The sequence below is a fragment of the Pollachius pollachius genome (genome assembly GCF_949987615.1).
Source record: "Pollachius pollachius genome assembly, chromosome: 2".
Taxonomy (NCBI): Eukaryota; Metazoa; Chordata; class Actinopteri; order Gadiformes; family Gadidae; genus Pollachius; species Pollachius pollachius.
In genome coordinates, this window is record NC_136935.1 from 32560231 (window position 1) to 32577037 (window position 16807).

At 46.8% G+C, this 16807-nt stretch overlaps 1 protein-coding gene across 1 annotated transcript in view; it reads left to right on the forward strand.

The window, feature by feature from the left end:
* Positions 1 to 238: 238 nt before the first annotated feature.
* Positions 239 to 16807, forward strand: part of usp34 (ubiquitin specific peptidase 34) — a 48121-nt gene continuing 31552 nt past the window's right edge. Inside the window, exons 1-18 of the mRNA XM_079730916.1 lie at positions 239 to 563; positions 4187 to 4277; positions 5425 to 6013; positions 6833 to 6883; positions 7093 to 7242; positions 8341 to 8408; positions 10340 to 10532; positions 11023 to 11084; positions 11358 to 11439; positions 11527 to 11619; positions 11853 to 11978; positions 12124 to 12253; positions 12633 to 12754; positions 14202 to 14947; positions 15068 to 15282; positions 15533 to 15651; positions 16353 to 16480; positions 16649 to 16738. Coding sequence (XP_079587042.1) covers positions 521 to 563; positions 4187 to 4277; positions 5425 to 6013; positions 6833 to 6883; positions 7093 to 7242; positions 8341 to 8408; positions 10340 to 10532; positions 11023 to 11084; positions 11358 to 11439; positions 11527 to 11619; positions 11853 to 11978; positions 12124 to 12253; positions 12633 to 12754; positions 14202 to 14947; positions 15068 to 15282; positions 15533 to 15651; positions 16353 to 16480; positions 16649 to 16738 — 3098 coding nt within the window. The 5' untranslated portion in view covers positions 239 to 520. The remainder of the gene's footprint in view (positions 564 to 4186; positions 4278 to 5424; positions 6014 to 6832; positions 6884 to 7092; positions 7243 to 8340; positions 8409 to 10339; positions 10533 to 11022; positions 11085 to 11357; positions 11440 to 11526; positions 11620 to 11852; positions 11979 to 12123; positions 12254 to 12632; positions 12755 to 14201; positions 14948 to 15067; positions 15283 to 15532; positions 15652 to 16352; positions 16481 to 16648; positions 16739 to 16807) is intronic.

A 16807-nucleotide genomic window follows, 5' to 3' on the forward strand; every position in this document is an offset into this window, starting at 1 on the left:
TATTTCCGTGTGTAAAAAAAAAGTGAATCATTTTTTTAATAGTTTTTTTAATTTATTGTTCATTTCAATATCGAGCCGAATCAATTTCTCTGTATCAGAATCTGAACCAAAATCAGAATCAGAATTTAACTGAAAAACAAACCTCATGGACCTACCACCGCGATACTAGCGGAAAAAGCCGAACGCTTCGGAGGAGACGGCGGTAAGTGCCGAGCGAAAGTCCCTTTTCCAACATGGTGGCCGTGTCTACCCTCCACTAAACGCTCAGATTGGAGACAACAAACTCGACTCTATCTTCCAGTGTCGCTCAAATTTGGGATGTAAATCAATCCCGGTTTTTAACGTAACTCATACCCTTTGCAGACAGTTCTCCCTGGGTTTTTGGTTCATGCAACAGAGTTAACCTTAAATAATAATTATTTCCACTGGGCCCCAAAACAACCAGCTGCCAACCAATTGTGACAGTCAACAATTTCCAGAGCCATGGTGTGACCAGGTGATCTGCCCTTCTTCATGAACAATGTGTGAAAACTGCGCCGAGTTGGTGGAGGTGTTAAATGAAAGTAAGTTACATTTTTTTTGCACCGAAAGGTAATGCTAAGCTAAGTCCAAAACGTTAGCATTGCTGCCTTCTATTTAGTGAAGCTTGTTAGCATGGTAGCGGCTGGCTGTCTAGCAACATCATTTTCTACGTATATGTATACCCATTTTTAGTCTACGGTACCACGGCTTGGCTATAGACAGACCTTTTCCATGTGGTTTTAGTGCTTATCTTTCCATGTCATTGTACCGGATTTCAAACAGTAAGCTAAATGTATGGCTGGATGTGTGTTGGGCCTGTCATCTCCAATAACCACTTCAAGCAAGCTCCTAGGTGGCTTTAAGCTTCTCTTTTAGCATGTTTATATTCCAGCCACATAGAAGCCAGATAGGAGCTTATGCGTGTCAACCAGATCGTGGCTACTTGTAAGGTTTTGGGTTAGAAGTTGAATCTGGCACCACAGTCCACGACTCTGTTTGGTGTGTTGGTCAGGACCACTGCCAGCCATTGTGTTGAGAATGCTCGCACATAATATCCCTAAAACCTCAAAGTCTTCCAACACTATCCATGAAAACGTATCGCTGTGCGATGCTCTAGGTGTAGGATCAACCACGGCAGTGTTTCCTTTTTTGTCTTGTGTACCCCTCACATCAATTTGGCTCCAGTACCCCTTCATCGACCCCAAACCACCGATGTTTTCCATTGAACTTCGCAATTATACTATTATCCTTTAGCATCATTGTTAATATTGCAGACGCCTCTAAACTAATATTATACTGTTTTCTTTTAGAATAATTCTTTAATATTGTACTGGGCTCTGCTTTCAAATGGAAGACGCTGAGGTTTGCTTTTCTTTTTCTGATCGTAACTTTGTTTATGAGCAATAATTATCAACAAAATCAACTTCTTTGTGAGTACCTCCAGGGGCACCCCTGTTTGAGTGAGCATCCTATTGTTAGTGGTTTGGCAAATGTTTGTTCAAGATGAGGGAACAGCTTAATGACCTTTGCAACCAGGCTGATATGTTGGTGTTTAGTGTTGGTGCTATCGGATAGATGGTTGTTAATCGATGAACCAAGTTGGCCATTTAACTGCTACTTGTCAATGGGCTTCAACTTGGGTTCAGGGTAAAGCTAGAAGGCTCAATTGGAATGCAATACCAGATCAATATTGGAGGAGCAGAGCTGTCGGTGGTTCATGCTGGTTAACAAGGCTTTGTTTGTTGTCTGTATTTTTTACAAGCTATTGCGCATTAGTTCCACATATCACTGTCACTCAAGGTGTATTGCTTGAGTGACAGTAAGTAAGTGCTAAGTAATAAGGTTTTTCTTTACCTTACTCATAGGGACGCGCATAAAGAAAAAGGTTGATTGTTCCACATCCCTGTTGATAATACCGTATAACAGCTGATTGTCTCACATAATTGCTAGACATTGTCTTTTTGTGCCTTCCTTGCTGAACATATGCCTAATACACGTGTGTCAAATCTTTGATTCAAAACCTTGTGTGTGTTTATTGGGGTGGTTGTGTGTGCGGGTTATTGGAGGGCTGTCAGCTGTGTCTCGCGTGTGAGACAGGCAGGCCCATGTGCTGTGCTTTCTCTGCATAACCTCTGACCTTTAAGCATGTTTCTTCGTGTGAGAGTTTTTAAATGAGGGAATGAGACCATAGTGGAAACACCAGTTTTAAATTAATGCAACCTTAGATGTTGTCAGCATATATGGTGTGAAATAATACTTGTGAGCATTGCTGGGAGCTGACCTAATGTAATGTGAGGGGACATGATAGTGTTTACGGTCTAGTAGTTAGGGGGTTTCTTTACCAGTTGAAAGGTTCTGTGTTTGCTTCCCAACGTCGACAGTCTGCCTTTTGAGATCCTTGAGCCAGGTAGCCAAACACCACCTACTTTTAATGACATGTATCTGAATTCACTGGCGGACACTTTGGAGTAAAACTTCTCGATTGCTAAAAAGTAAATAGAATTGAAGACTGATTGCAGTTGTTTCAAGTGGGTGTTCACTGTTCATCTAACAACCTCTGCACCTTTCATACTGTATAAATACTATTAATTTATCAAAGGTAGTTTGTTCTATAGTCAGCCGTCTGTGATGGCACTGCAAAGAACTATCTAAACATTTACTATCCAAAACCATATGGATAGATTTGACTACTGTGTCTTAAAAATAGATATATCATTTCATATATTGTGAATAATGTTGCAAAGGCCATTGTAATTGGAACGTTTTCAAGAGCAATAAGAATCAATGGCAGAGAATCTATTGCTATGCATATTATAGTTATTGTGCAGGCATCTGTAACGATGACGGTCATTAAGGAGCAGACTGACTAGAGCAATAAAGGATGCCTACAGGTAGACTGCTAACCTTTCAGCAAGGAGTCTTAAAACCCCCAACACCGCCGTGATTCGTGATCCCTGCTTCAGTAGAGCTCTGCATTATATCAGTTCCATCAGAGGCCCTTTTTACGCATGAACTCTGGACAATGTCCGGACATTGTTCCGAGTCGCCGGGCCCCACAGGTAGCACACAGCAGGAGATTCTCCGTGTCAGGGGGCGTCCTCACATACTGGAAGTTCGGTTTAGTTTAGTTGAGGGTAGGCACCTGGGGAAAGTGTGCAGGAGGCAGACCATGAAGCAAAAAGTGTTTTGTTGACGCCACATTGAAGACGGCGGACTAGACTATGACATTGTTTCTGATTTATATCAATACTACATGTATTTTAGGGAGCAATGGACCAACGGATTGGGCTATTTACAGTCTCACATGAGTCTACGTGAGTTCAGGTTTGCAGTGCATGTGTGAAAAGGGCTAGAGAAATAGATCCTTACTGTCTGTCTGCCCTGCATCTCATCGTCTCTTTCTGCCCATCCTTTCTGGCTTTGTTTGATGACACAAAAGGTCAGGAATTGAAACTGTCTCTCTTTCTCCCTTGATCTCTCCCCTTGGACCTTCTCTATGCCTCTCTCTCTCTCTGTCCTTCTCTCGTTGTAGGTGAAATGAGATTTAGTCCTTAGGGATTTTATTGGCTCTAATAAGGTGAAAAAACACACAGTAGCGCAAAGCCTGTCAGCCTGTCCTTTGTCTTGGTGGAAACATTTACTTTCGTGTTGGTTGGACATGTTGTCGGGCATAACCAATGAGCTGCAGGGGAAGTTAAGGTTATTCGATTTGGATGTCAAATTCACTCATACCTAGCCCTGCTGTCCTGGCTCCACAAAGGTGGATCAAGCTCCCCACATCAGGACAGCTGATACCCTACCCATCTTACGCCGCAGACTGAAGGCTCATCTGTTCAGACTGCATCGTGGCTCATAAAAAGCCAATAACAATCTTTCTCTATGTCTCTCCTCTATAATGTAGCACTTAACGCTCTTTGCTTATTTGATTCATTGTATGTCCTCTCATTAATCTCGGGTTGAATATTCATGGTTGAACGCACTCATTGTATTACTTTTGTCCCTTTGGACAAATTGCAGCTAAATAAATTTAATGGTGCGAATATTTCTTTCATACTTGTGAAGGACATTGGCCAGGGGTGAACAAACGATAAGAGGATAACAGATGAATGGTCACGGTCAAGGGGAACAGTAGGCCTCACTGCTTGTGCGTGTCCTTCCCCCACAGTATCGGATGCAGACGGCAGCGAGGGAGGCTTCCAGCTGAAGAAGGAACATGCCTTACGAGTCCTGGGATACATCAGCTCCTGGACCCAGAGGTGAGTGTCCCTGCTTCACACCTAGCCCTCCTGCCACTTACCCTACCCTAATCCCACCTAGCCCTGCCCTACTGCCACTTACCCTACCCTTATCACACCTAGCCCTGCCATTCTGCCCCTTGCCTGCTAGCACTGCCCTACTGCCGCTAACTGCCTGATGTAATGACCCAGGGTGTAGGTATACCTGTGTTGTAGAGACCCAGAGGCCAACGTAGAGGCCAACGTAGAGGCCAACGCGACTACCCGTCACAGAAGTGGACTTCAACCCTTATAAGAAGGGCTGCAACTAACGATTATTGCCATCGTCGGTTACCAGAGTGATGTCTTAAATGTGCTATCGCAAATAAACTGCAGCAAATGTTTATAGATGAGATGATTTTTCTGCTTATCGACTCATATTGCAGCCCTTCTTTTTGGAGGAACAGAGATGTCTGTAGTGTGTTTCTCTGTGAGGCAGACGATGCTAACGAGGCCCACGTTCCAGAACGTACATGATGTTTTCTTTCTGTCTGAGTCCGGGCTGTTTCTGATCTGCTGCTTCATCCAGCAGAGGAATGTTCCTGGCCTGGCCCAGGAGCCTTGGGCATTGACCTTCATAGTGATTAACTTCTCATGCTAAACGGCACCCGCTCAGTGATTTAGTTAGCAGTCTGGAGCTGCTTGTAGCTGGGTATACAGAGGGCCGGGAGATGGCAACCCTGCTCCTCCTTAATTTTTAATATCTGATATATTTTTATATTTGCCTTGTAGAGTCACACCATCCCTTGATGGTACAGACTGCCCTTGCTAATGTGTTATTTAGTCCTAGTGGTGTCTACTATAGACCAACAAACTGTTTGTTGTTGTTTGTAAATCGAGATTCACCGGCCTCGCAGGCTATGGGAAACTTCAAAGGTGGCACAAAACTATTGGAAAATGGCAACAATGGCATGCAGCAATACAGTGCTATTTATTATTTTTACAATGTACACTAGAACTTTCAGATAAATAGATTTAATGGTTAATTTATTGCGAGGGACAGTGTTGGTATTTCTGGATATGGTCACAAATGCATGTACACAGAACATGGACATTATGGTTGTTCTGTACAATGAGCTCCTCATGACAAGCCCACTGTCTACCTCTCCCACCTCCTCCCCCTCCCCAGGCAATGTCTGTGCTGCTTCAAGGAGTACAAGCACCTGGAGGTGTTCAACCAGCTGGTGTACGCCCTCATCAACTTGGTGGTCTCCCAGATTAGCGGCCTGAGGGAGCTGCTCTGCTCCCTACACGGACGCACGCACACCGGCGTGGGGGCGGGTTCTCCTGGGTGGGGCGGAGGAGCCTCCGCCGGCGGGGGAGGCAGCACCGCCCTGCTCCCACGGCCCTCCTCGCCGGGGGAGGACGAGCCCGTCAACGTGGAGCGGGACTCTGCCGAGGAGGACGCTGCCGACGCCCCCGACCAGAACCAGAACCAGGGGGCGGGGGCGGGCCAGCAGGCGGGCCAGGCTCCAGCTGTAGCGTCGGACCTGGGGGGCCTTGAAGGTGGTGGTGGTGGTGGTCATGGGTCGGGAGCTGGTGGGGAGTCTGGATCAGTGGCGGGGGGAAGCGCCAGCGGGGCCACAGACGGCAATGAACCCCTAACCTCGTGGAGCACCGAGGAGAAGGAGAAGCTTCTGATGTGCACGGCCAAGATCTTCCAGATCCAGTTCCCCCTGTACACGGCCTACAAGCACAACACGCACCCTACTATAGAGGTACCGCCTACACACCCTAATATAGAGGTACACAACCTCCAAACACAACACACACCCTACTATAGAGGTACAGCCTACACACCCTACTTTAGAGGTACACAACCTCCAAACACAACACACACCCTACTATAGAGGTACCGCCTACACACCCTAATATAGAGGTACACAACCTCCAAACACAACACACACCCTACTATAGAGGTACAGCCTACACACCCTACTTTAGAGGTACACAACCTCCAAACACAACACACACCCTACTATAGAGGTACTGCCTACACACCCTACTTTAGAGGTACACAACCTCCAAACACAACACACACCCTACTATAGAGGTACAGCCTACACACTCTACTATAGAGGTACACAACCTCCAAACACAACACACAACCTACTATAGAGGTACATGACCTACAATCACAACACACACCCTACTATAGAGGTACCGCCTACACACCCTAATATAGAGGTACACAACCTCCAAACACAACACACACCCTACTATAGAGGTACAGCCTACACACCCTACTATAGAGGTACACAACCTCCAAACACAACACACACCCTACTATAGAGGTACAGCCTACACACCCTACTATAGAGGTACAGCCTACATGCCCTACTATAGAGTTACACACACGGCCTAGGCACAACTCGCACCCTACTATAGACAGTTCATGGCCTACAAACCCAACAGACCCTACTTTAGAGGTACACACAGCCTACAAATACAACACACGTTATTGTTGAAGTAGCTGTTGGTATACAGTATCATACATTTTAAACATGTTCTTGCCTCACCCGTGTTTGTCTCTCTAGGACATATCTGCACACGAAAGTAACATCCTGGGATCCTTCTGCGACATGAACGTAAGTACCTGCTCTTTCAGAGACCATGATCATGTGACTGGTTGTTGTTGAAACCCCTCACAGACCACCACCCCCACACAGACCACCGCCCGCCCACAGACCACCACCCCCACACAGACCACCACTCCCAACAGACCCACACCCCCACACAGACCACCACACCCCCACAGCAGTGAGCCCTCCTTCAGCCCTCTGCTCTGGTGTTCCAGGATGTGGAGGTGCCGCTCCACCTGCTGCGTTACGTGTGTCTGTTCTGCGGGAAGCACGGCCTGTCCCTGATGAAGGAGTGCTTTGAGCTGGGCGCCCCGGACAGCCTCCCCTTCCCCATTGCCCACGCCTTCATCACCATCGTGTCCAACGTGAGTACCCTGGGAGCATGCGCCCCGTCCCGGGCGTGTTTACTCTTGTGGCCTCCTAGACTTTCATTTGTCTTAAAGCTGATAAAAGAATAATCATGTGTTATTACAAAATGATACACAGATATTTTTCACATACTTTTATCTCTGTTCATTTACTTTTAACTGTTTTTTAACTAAATAACTAAATGGTTGTTTAGTTTTTGGTTAAGCGGTAAATGTGCTGGACTTTATATCGTGCTTTTCAGACCAGTTGCCACTCAAATTGCTTTAGAATAATTATCACAATTACCCATTCATGTACACATCATACACCAACAGTGTTTCAATCCATCAATTCAATGGACAAATCAATTTATTGATTGGTCCATAAAGGACTAATAAAATTGGTGTGTTCTCATCGGCTTACGATTTAGTCTCTGCGATGTGTTGGTCAATGACACCGGGAGTCTCCGAACATCTCTTTGTCCTTCTTGTTCCCGCTTGAGCGGTCATACAAACGCTCCTAATCCCTCAGCACTCTTGTTTCAAACTGCTTCATCTTGAAATAAACGGAAGCGTGCAATGGTCCTTTTTAAAAAAAAAAAGCCAAACCCTGGGGCTGTTGGCAAACCAGCTATTCTGACTGTGCAAACACACCATTGCGTTTGTGTGAACACACCATTGTATTTGCGTGCACACACCATTGTGTTTGTGCGAACACACAGTCGTGTTTGTTGTACACCATTTTCGAATTTTGTTTTGGATGCATGGATTTTACACAACACTATTAGCTTTTGGCCCGAACTAATTGCATTTCCCACATGTCATTATTCTATCTTACATTTCTCTTTTGAATTGTTTGTCTTCAATTGTCTTTTGTTGATTGTCCTTTTAAGTTTTGGAGTGTGGTTCTTGCCTGTATAAACCTCAACGAATACCCCTTGAAGTGTGCTGTATAAGATTATAGCACCAGCCTCCTGAACAAATTTTATGAGGGATAATAACAGACCAGACTGCATCCAAAGGCGTCCCCTTGTGACCTAGCTGACTGCCGGTGTGCTCTGGATTGTCTGTGTTGAGTTGTCGTTTGTTATATTTTTGTTCTCTGCTTGCCTACAGATCCGAATATGGCTGCACATCCCTGCAGTCATGCAGCACATCATGCCCTTCCGCGCATACGTCATACGGTGAGGCCCTGGCGCTGACCTGCATTTACACGTCTGTCTTTCTGCTGGTCTGTCTACATATCATGTCTGTTTGTCCATGCGTCATCTGTCTGTCTGTCTGTCTGTCTGTCTGTCTGTCTGTCTGTCTGTCTGTCTGTCTGTCTGTCTGTCTGTCTGTCTGTCTGTCTGTATATATCTCCTTCATGCTCTCTGCTTTGTGGCGATGATGATGGATATACATGAGAATCGAGGATGATGCAGTACTCGTGAAAAGGGACACACAAACACACCACTCCTCAAATTTGGTTAGAGTTATGGCTTCCGTTTTCTTCCGACACTTTTCTCTCCTGTGAGCATGGACTTCTATTGCTCACACCCACACACCCCAAGGCTGTAGCGATGTTAAGCAATGCGCTTCCCATTTGAAATCGAAGAAACTGGGGTGTAATGCAATGGATTCAAATGATAATTCTAATTTCCTTCATTAGTCTTTCTTTATTCAACCCTCCCTATTTGTTTTTCTCAGAATAGCGTCACAAGCACATAATGTCATCCATAAACATTTGTAGTTGAATGAAGTAGGTAAATGGTCGTCATGGTGCCACCAGTAACTGGACTCGCTGGCCTTAACCACAACCAACGCCAGCTGTTTCCCTTCTCATTATTCTGTCTTCAACAACACACGAGTCTGCAGCCGAACAATCTCACTCTCTCTGTCAGACTGAGAGGCAGGGAATGCTTGCTGTTGGCTTCCGCCTTCATAGCCTGTTGCTAGGAAGAGCTGCCCTCGCCATGGCAACAGTCGCCAGGGCCCCAGCCAGCCTCTCCTCACATGACCTTGTAGGAGCCAGACGGATTACAGGCTTCAGTGGAGACAGACACAGATGTGGTGACAGAATCAGACTGGCAGGCAGGCAGATAGTCAGATGGATGGATAGACAGACAGATGTGATGGTGACAGGCAGACAGTCAAACTGACACAGGCGACAGACAGTGAGAGGGACACACACACATACACCCCCCCCCCCCCCCCCCCACCTCTGTTTGATGCCCCTCGCTGCATCTTTCCTGACTTGCTATTTTCATTACGAAATGGCATGTGATAGCCTGTGGTTGCTTTTTTTCGTTTTACGTTTTTGTTTTTGAAACTGGTTACCATGGTCAGAAAATCTTCTTTCATAAATTCCTCTGTAGCCTTGCTAATAATGCAACTTCATAATATTTATACATTATGTTCTTGGCTTCTCATCTGCATGGTTGTTAATATATAGATAGATATATGTACTTGTCAATGAGAAACAAAAAAAATTGTCCCATCTCTTTATGTGATTGGGCAAGGCTTTGTCAGAACTCTCAAATAATAGAGCTATGGAAATCGCTCCCTCTGGGCTGTTCAATGCTCAGAGTGGACAACTAGCAGCCCACCACCTGATAACATCATTGTTTAAAGTTCCTGCAGATACTATTCAAGAGTTGGGAAAAGAGAGTAAAAGATTTTGAAATTTAAACTAACCCAAAAATGCTCCCTCGATCTCCGGCATTGAGAAGTCCCAGAATCCATCAGGGAAAATATGCCCTGATTGGTCAGAGCAGGGAGCATTCTAAAATCTAAATGGTCTTCTACAGAGGAAGATATAGGCTACTAGGAACAGATATTTTCACAGAGCACTCCACTCACATGGTGAAATGCTTTCTTACCAATTACACTCTTCTACACTTCAAGAGGAGCCGATTAGGAAGTATGAAATGTCACTGGGGTGTTAATGTCCTAGCGTCTAAATTGACCTGCACTAACCACCAGGCTGACAAATCACAGCGGCCCTAACCGTTAGTCTATTCACTCTCTCCCCAGCTACCTGTACCGTTTATGTCCTAGTGTCAAGACCTGCACTAACCAGCAGGCTGACCAATCACAACAGCCCTAACTGGTCGTCTATCCTCTCTCTCCCCAGCTACCTGTGCAAGCTGTCGGACCAGGAGCTGCGTCAGAGCGCGGCCAGGAACATGGCGGACCTGATGTGGAGCACGGTGAAGGAGCCCCTGGACAGCGCTCTGTGCTTCGACAAGGAGAGCCTGGACCTGGCCTTCAAGTACTTCATGTCCCCCACCCTCACCATGCGGCTGGCCGGCCTCAGCCAGGTCACGGTCAGTCCCAGCCTGTCCCACGAGCCGATTCTTGAGGTCGTGTTTACATTCACAACTGATTCTCGTTTGAAAAACAATCCACTACAGTCTGCTTTGGGCCAAAAATGGCGATGGGGCAAATTATGGCATGGAAGAGTAATGTGTGTATTTGTTTATGCCGTTTTTAAATTTGAGTAAAGTTGTGTCAACTGATCGCTTGTGAACACAGAATAATAAAAAAAAAGTGGTTTAAATGTGAGGCAGAATCATGGAAGATAAGAATCGCTATTCTTGCGTGAATCGACCCCTACTTCACCCACAGAGGAGCGAGAATCATTTACATTCAATCCTGTAGCACAGAGTTTATACCAACCAATAGCAACAGTTGACAGTATGTGTCTCAACACTAGCTATGACGGTGTTCCTCGTTTATTACAGACGCGAGTGCACACATGCACATACACATGCACGCTCCTCATTGTGTTTACGTGCAATGTGTGTCTTTCCTCAGAACCAGCTCCACACCTTCAACGACGTCTGCAACAACGAGTCGTTGGTTTCCGACACGGAAACGTGAGTCCACACTGCACCTGAGACAAAAAGTACTTTAGCAAGAGAATACTTTACTTACAGTACTTAAGTACCCACATCAAGGATTAAAGATGTTAAGTATTTTAACAATAGAATACTTAACTACCCACAGCAAGGATTAAAGATGTAAAGTACTTCAGATATCAATGGTTTCAGATTGAGCTCCCTCTGCACTTCCTATCCGAGTACTGATGAAACTCGCTGGTGGTTGTGTGTGTTTTCTCTTTGATGGTTCTGATGTATTCTTCATTCCAGGTCCATAGCGAAGGAGCTGGCTGACTGGCTCATCAACAACAACGTGGTGGAGCACATATTCGGACCCAACCTGCACATAGAGGTCAGATATTCAACTGTGTCATCCTTCTTTATTTAACATTGAACAGTGTTTACATCATCCCATTCACACATTTTGATTGTGTTCCAGATTATCAAGCAGTGCCAGGTCATCCTGAACTTCCTGGCTGCAGAGGGCAGGCTCAGTACGCAGCATGTCGATTGCATCTGGGCCGCAGCGCAGGTTGGTTGGTTATGTGTAGTGCTGCATGTAGCACGTCAGCTATATACACACATTCACATGTAGCGCTAGCACGTTAGCTATATACACAAATGCACATGTAGCGCTAGCACGTTGGCTGTGGAAACACATTCACATGTAGCGCTGGCACGTAAGTTATAGACTCGCATTCAAATGTAGCGCTAGCACGTTAGCTCTTCACATTCAAATAATTTTTTTGTCCTGTTTTTCTTCAGTTAAAGCACTGCAGCCGCTACATCCACGACCTGTTCCCCTCGCTCATCAAGAACCTGGACCCCGTCCCCCTCAGACACGTTCTCAATCTGGTGTCTGGACTGCACCCCAGCACCCACACCGAGCAGGTATGCACACACACATGCACACAGGTACACACGCACGCACATCCATGCTAATCATAATGATTGTGTGTGTGTGAATCCAGCCCCTTTAGCTTGTCTCCATGTTCATGATAATAATGAGTGTGTTTGCGTGTGTATGTCCGACCAGACATTGTACCTAGCCTCCATGCTAATCAAGGCCCTGTGGAACAACGCCCTAGCAGCTAAAGCCCAGCTCTCCAAGCAGAGCTCCTTTGCCTCCCTCCTCAACACCAACCTGCCCATGGGCAACAAGAAAGGTCTGTTCCTCCCGCTCACTCACTCTGGTGTTAGCACATCTCACTTAGTAAGTTTATTTTGATACAGTCGTTTAAGGGAAGGTGTTAAACCCAAGGTGTCTATTGTTTCTAAAACCTTGACAACTGTCGGGACTGCCCAGATTCCAATGTATAAAACTGGAAGAAATTCTCCTGTTAAAACGTGGGTTTACTTTCACTTTACTGTCCTGTCCCAATAAGCAAAACCAATGCTTTGGCCTCTAGAAACAATGCACTGATTGGACAACATACCCCCCTCCTCTGCTGGTTTGCTGGATCACTTGATAAGGTTCACAGGTTCCATTGCGTCAGTACATGATGGAGACTAAATGTGTGTGTGTATGTGTGCGCGTGGGTGTAGGGTCCCCGGCGGCCAGTCCTGACAGCAGTGACACGCAGCAGAGTGGAGGTAGCGACATGGAAATGGACGACCAGATGATGAGCGGCAGCAAGAGAGGCCAGCAGAGACTCTCCGATACAGAGGTACACACACACTCTGATGCAGGGGTACACACACACTCTGATGCAGAGGTACACACACTTTGATACAGAGGTACACGCACACACACACACACTGATACAGAGGTAAACAAACACTCTGATACAGAGAAACTCTGATACAGAGGTTTACAAATACACCCTCACACAGAGGTACACAATAAGGCTGGGCGATATATCGATATTTGAAATATATCGATATTTTTTCAAACGAGATGTGGAGCGAGACGCTATCGTCAACATCGATATAGTTAAATTTGCATTGAAAGTATGGCATATTTTATCCAAGTAACAGCAGTTTCGAACCGCGACTGCCGCCTGCTATTTCGTAACTCTGCTTATCTCTCTCCCGCTCTGCCGGCTCAGAGCGGGAGACTTTTTAAGATCCTCTACGGCACGAAACATGGAGTCCGCCGGCAAACGCGGCGCAGAGGGGCTTGACAGAATGAAAGAATCTGTTTTTTTGTAGAGAGTGCTTCAAATCGGTCGCAACTAAAGGGTAGAGTACGACCAACATGTTCCATCACTTGCAGCAGCACAACATGCTCAAAAATGCGTGCAGAGACCCAAAATCTTAAGCTGTCTCGACATTAATATTTTTTTAATCAGATAAAGGCAGTACAGCAATTGTCCCAAAATGATTCTGGACTCCCGGACACCCACCATAGTGTCCGGCGGGTGTCCGCTCCGGCGGAGCTGAGCTCCGGTGGGTGTCACTCCATGTCGCGATTCAATTCTGTGCTTAAGATTGATGAGGAAGTGGAAGAACCAGAGACGCCGGAGAACCCGACGGTCGGGAGATAAGAGTCATAATATTCCGGAGGCGCACACAGCTTTTGGCCATGAAATTATATATTATATTGTAATGTTCGGCAGTGTCTAGTCCTTGATTTATTCAACCATCAAACTATGTTCAATTCCGAATGGTAGGAATAGTAACATTAAATCCAAACGGTAGGTAGGTAGGCTATAGTAATAATGGTAGCTCCACGGTAACTAACCCCCCCCCCCCCCCCCATCAGCAAGGCAGGTTAACGAGCACAGCGACGCAGGTAGGATGGAAATGAGAGCACAGCGACGCCACCGATGTAGAATGACGAGTTGGAGCGCGGCAACGGCAACTATGTTATTGCGTCAACAAATATCGATATTTATCTTATATAGATATTCTGCTTGAAGATATCGAGATATGGCTTTTGGTCCATATCGCCCAGCCCTAGTACACACACACAGCATATTCTGAAACAGAGGTACACACACACACATACAGGTACAATATTATTTCCTTAACCCTTCAAAAATGTCCTTTTCAATAAAACTTTATTTATAGCACGCTATGTTGCTTTTTTTTAAAAGTTCTTAGATTTGATTGGACTCAAGACTTGAATGAATAATTAATATTATAATATATATCGACCTATCTATGATACAGGAGTCTATGCAGGGCAGCTCGGACGAGACGGCCAACAGTGTGGAGGAGGGCAGCAGCAGTGGCCGCAGCGAGGCATCCACCAATCAGGGCGGAGCATCCAGCAACGCCAGCCAATCGGCAGGCAGCCCCGGCAGCGAGATGCACTCTGAGGACATGGCCGACAGCGAGGCCCTCAAGGAGGAGGAGGAGGAGGAAGAGGACGATGAGGACGATGAAGATGACGAAGATGATGAGGACGAAGAGGAGGGTGGGGGGGAGGGGCGGAGTCGTGCGGGGCCGGTGGCGGGGGAGGGTCCCCGGCCGTCCCGGGAAGCACCGGAGGCGAGGAAGAGGAAGGCCGGTGAGGCGTTGGGGGAAGGGCCGGGCCAGGGGGCAGGGACCAGCGGGGTGGCAGCGGGCGGGCCCAAACCCAAGGTGCTGCCGTTCAGCCCAGAGACGGCGGTGGCCATGGCGGCAGTGGCCTCAACGTCGTTGGAGAGCCGCATGAGGATGCTGGAGGCTTGCTCGGCCTCGTCGTCAGGGCGGCTGGAGGGGCCCGAGAGGGAAGCACTCCCCCACCAGCAGCCCCAGCAGCAGCCGGACCTGGGGCCCTCGCAGGGGGTCCAGGGGCCTCCCGAGGGCCCATGCCTGCCGCGACCCGGGGACTTCCTGGGGGACGCCATGGGAAGCGATCTCTTCAACTGCCGACGCTTCATGGGCCCTCCGCACCATCACCACCACCACCACCACCACCACCCCGATGAAGGGTGAGGAGCCTGTGTACAATAGACTCATGTGATAGATGTGTGATAGATGTGTGATGGAATAGACTGTGATAGACAGGGTGAGGGTGAGTTGTGTTCCTTACTAACGGCCCCGCCCTGCAGTCACCTGGTGGAGGACATGCTGAGTGCAGACGACGTGAGCTGCAGCAGCTCCCAGATCAGCGCAAAGTCGGAGAAGAATATGGCCGACTTTGACGGCGAGGAGTCGGGCTGCGAGGAGGAGCTAGTCCAGATCAACTCTCACGCCGAGCTCAGCTCCCACCTGCAGCAGCACCTCCCAAACCTGGCCTCCATCTACCACGAGCACCTTGTGCAAGGTGTGTCACCGCGGCAACTGCATCACCCTCTCTCCATTCGTTCATCAGTTGGCCTGTTTAGAGTGCTGTGGTCAAGCACTACGGTTCCGTTTGATACCATTATTTATAAACTATTCATCAACTAATTTTACCATGGGTTGTGCTTTTCCTGAAGATATGATCACTTTTGGCTCCATTTTAAATGTATACATGGGAAGCGGGTGTGTGTGTGTTGGTGTGGCTGACCGTGCTCTCCTGCGCCCCCCTGCAGGCCCGGCCGTACACAAGCACCAGTACTCCGCTGGCCACGCGGTCACAGACATCAACCTGGACAACGTGTGTAAGAAGGGGAACACCTTGCTGTGGGACCTTGTTCAGGATGAGGACGCGGTACGGCAGAACCACTCGGCTTTATACTTTACGATGACTCTAAACCCTCTCCTCTCCTACTACTAACAGAACAACTTTAAACTCTCCTCCCTACTACCCTTAACAGAATGACTTTAAACTCTCCTCTCCCACTACCCTTAACAGAATGACATTAAACTCGCCTCTCCCACTACCCTTAACCTAATGACTTTAAACTCTTCTCTCACTTTAACCTTAACATAATTAATTTAAAGTCCTCTCCTACTACCCGTAACAGAACAACTTTAAACTCTCCTCCCTACTCTTAACCACATGACTTTAAACTCCTCTCCTACTACCCTTAACAGAATGACTTTAAACTCTCCTCTCCCACTACCCTTAACAGAATGACTTTAAACTCTCCTCTCCCACTACCCTTAACAGAATGACTTTAAACTCTCCTCTCCTACTACCCTTAACAGAATGACTTTAAACTCTCCTTCCTACTCCCTTAACAGGCTAGTCTCGTCATGTCCCATTAAGAGGATTCTCGTTAATGGACTTTAGTTTTGTACAATATCTTCTGGTCAACGTGTTATATTGGTCATTGTGGCCAAATCTTCTGTGAACACATTATCTATATTTAACGATAGCTCTTGAATTTGTTTTGAATTGTACAGCTCATTCAACATTTTCTCTTTCCCTTTTCCCTTTCTCTAATGGTCTCCATGTCTCTTTATCAGATCCACCTGTCTGAGGGCCTGATCAGTGAGGCAGAGAAGCTGCTCTGCTCGCTGGTCTGCTGGTTTACCGACCGGCAGATCCGCATGCGCTTCATCGAGGGTTGCCTTGACAACCTTGCACACCACAGGTAAGAGGGATGTCACACCTGAATCTCGTGGCCTCACCTCTCTCTGCTCTTTATTATTATGCATAATCCATCTATGGCCATGAATATGAATGGATGGTTATATAATGTAACCATATGGTCACGTTTATATTTTATTAAATATGATATTATTTGTTTCCCTCTCCTCAGGTCTGTGGTTGTCTCTTTACGACTGCTACCAAAACTTTTCGGCACTTTTCAACAGTTTGGCTCCAGCTATGACACCCACTGGATCACTATGTAGGTTGCACCCCCTTAGGCTGTCAACGGCCTTGAGTGTGTGTGTTAGTGTGTGTGTGCGCTTTCGTG